The sequence below is a fragment of the Perkinsus marinus genome, assembly GCF_000006405.1.
Source record: "Perkinsus marinus ATCC 50983 genomic scaffold scf_1104296971038, whole genome shotgun sequence".
In the NCBI taxonomy this organism is placed as follows: Eukaryota; Perkinsozoa; order Perkinsida; family Perkinsidae; genus Perkinsus; species Perkinsus marinus.
In genome coordinates this window covers 1-2,090 of record NW_003202248.1, presented here as the reverse complement: position 1 = coordinate 2,090, position 2,090 = coordinate 1, and the positions used below count along the sequence as shown (strand labels likewise).

Here is a 2,090-nt window from a genome sequence, read left to right as displayed (position 1 = left end):
CTAGTGAGCCAATTGAGGCACTCCTGATTGGCCAGACCATGTAGGGGACCAGCAAGACCACAGACACCAGCCGCCCAAGCATAGAAGGGGTCGGCCAGAGCTGACCCAACCAGATGGGTCGTATGGGAGGAGACGTTACCACCCTCGTGGTCAGCATGCATGGTCAAATACAACCGAGTGGCCTCCTTGAAATTCTCGTCCTCAGATACTCCCAGCATATTGGCAAAGTTGCCAGCCCAGTCCAGATGGGGATCAGTCTCAATGAAAATGCTGTTATAGAAAGACCTCCGATACACCCGAGCTGCCACCTGCGGAACACGGGCAATCAACGTAATGGCGTCATCTAGAATGTACTCCCAATAGTCCTTCTTAGCCAAGCCTCCTTGACGGTACTTCTGCGTGAACTGGGAGTAGGGTTGCATGGCCAGAATTCCAATGGACAGTTGAGTCATAGGGTGCATGGAAGTGGGCAAGGCGTCGATAACTTCAATAACATCACCAGGTAGCCAACTACGCCGATGCAATTCCTCGTTCAGATGAGATACGACCTCAGGGGTGGGGACCTCGCCAGTCATCAGCAGCCAGAAGGCTCCTTCAGGCAGGCCGACCTTGCCATTGGGAGGGGCCTTAGGGAGAGCCTCGTTCACCTCCTTGAGGGTCATACCACGGTAACGGATGCCCTCAACGGGGTCCAAGTCGGAGGTGTCGGTGATCATAGCCTTGATGCCACGCATGCCGCCCACGACCATACCAGCAGTGATGTCACCAACAACGACGTTTTTATGCTTTTTCTTCAACTCGAGGAGGCGAGGTTGTTCCCGAGCCACCAGGTGCTCCACCTTAGTCTTCAACTCTTGGATCACAGGACTTGCGTGATGGTAAAAACGAGAACCCAAAACGACGACGCCGCCGATTCTGGGAGATAGAAAGTGTCTTGATAACATATTGTAGGAACTCAAAATCCTACTATTGATCATTCACTCGGTGCCCCTCGGTACTTTCAAGTCGAGTTTAGATCGATTCTGCTGGCCATTGGAGCACCTCCCCCCCTTCCCCACACAGTCGAGTCATTCATTGCCAGGTGACACGTGAAGACACTCGGATGTGATACTTACCAGATCGGGTTTACAAACAGCCAAGGAATTACAACCTCAACAATTTTTAATAGGGCACACACCTCGAGCAAAATTCGGTTCTTGCAAACCACCCAAGTTCGAGCCCCGGCACCGGTATTTTCACCATCGATTCTCTCCCTCCTAGCGGCCATTGACCCACCCTGAAATGAAGGTGGCCGAGCCTTCCAAATCGAGTATCGATGATGACGTGGACGTAGATGGGTCCGATGACAAGATTGACGAGGAGTAAGCCGCTCCCTATCGTGGGAGTACTGGTAGTAGGAACTCAGGTTCAACATATGGAAGAAAAACACGCCATTTCTCTACGACACGGTCATCTCTCACACTATGGAGTGGCCCTCGTTGACCGTCGAATGGCTCCCTGTCAAACCGTAAGTGAACAGCCTTTTGGGACGGTTCACGACGGTCTACCCATAGGGCCTTCGATAAGGCCAGCGACTACTCCACCCACAAAATGATCCTTGGCACGCACACTTCCAATGGGGATCAGAATTACCTTATGATAGGGCAAGTGAAGGTCCCACAGCAGTCCAAGGAAGAGGTAGACATCGACAAGTACATTGAGACTCCTGGTAATACTATCGTCGGGTGAAGGGCCCCTACTGAGGACCCCTTAGAGTCTGGGGCTGCTTTGGCCGCTAGTAAGGACCGCATGTGTATATCCACCAAGATTAATCACCCCGGGGAAGTGAACAGGGCCAAGTAGGGTTCCCCCCCGAATCCTCCCGTCCCATCGCCCACTAGGTACTGTCCCCAAAATCCTTTCATCATCGCCACTTTGACCAACACCGGCAACAGTAAGCTCAGTGCTTTCGTAACCCCACAGTGGGCCCTCATCTTAGTATTACTTTTTGACTACTCTAAGCATCCTTGCCATCCCAAGAAGGAGGGCGTCATAGACTCCCTATGCACCCTTGAGGGCCACACCGCTGAGGGGTACTCCTCCTCCCCACA

The 2,090-nt window shown here is 52.6% G+C and overlaps 2 protein-coding genes across 2 annotated transcripts; one reads left to right on the top strand and one right to left on the bottom strand.

The window, feature by feature from the left end:
- Positions 1-21: 21 nt before the first annotated feature.
- Positions 22-944, bottom strand: Pmar_PMAR013572 (conserved hypothetical protein; the record flags this gene model as incomplete). The annotated part of the gene is made up of 1 exon (XM_002767178.1): positions 22-944. A coding segment is annotated over one exon (923 nt), but the record flags the coding sequence as incomplete, so codon positions are not given.
- A 337-nt stretch (positions 945-1,281) lies between these two features.
- Positions 1,282-1,933, top strand: Pmar_PMAR013571 (retinoblastoma-binding protein, putative; the record flags this gene model as incomplete). The annotated part of the gene is made up of 5 exons (XM_002767177.1): positions 1,282-1,361; positions 1,406-1,507; positions 1,554-1,708; positions 1,754-1,838; positions 1,881-1,933. Coding segments are annotated over 5 exons (475 nt in total), but the record flags the coding sequence as incomplete, so codon positions are not given.
- Between the last annotated feature and the right edge of the window lie 157 nt (positions 1,934-2,090).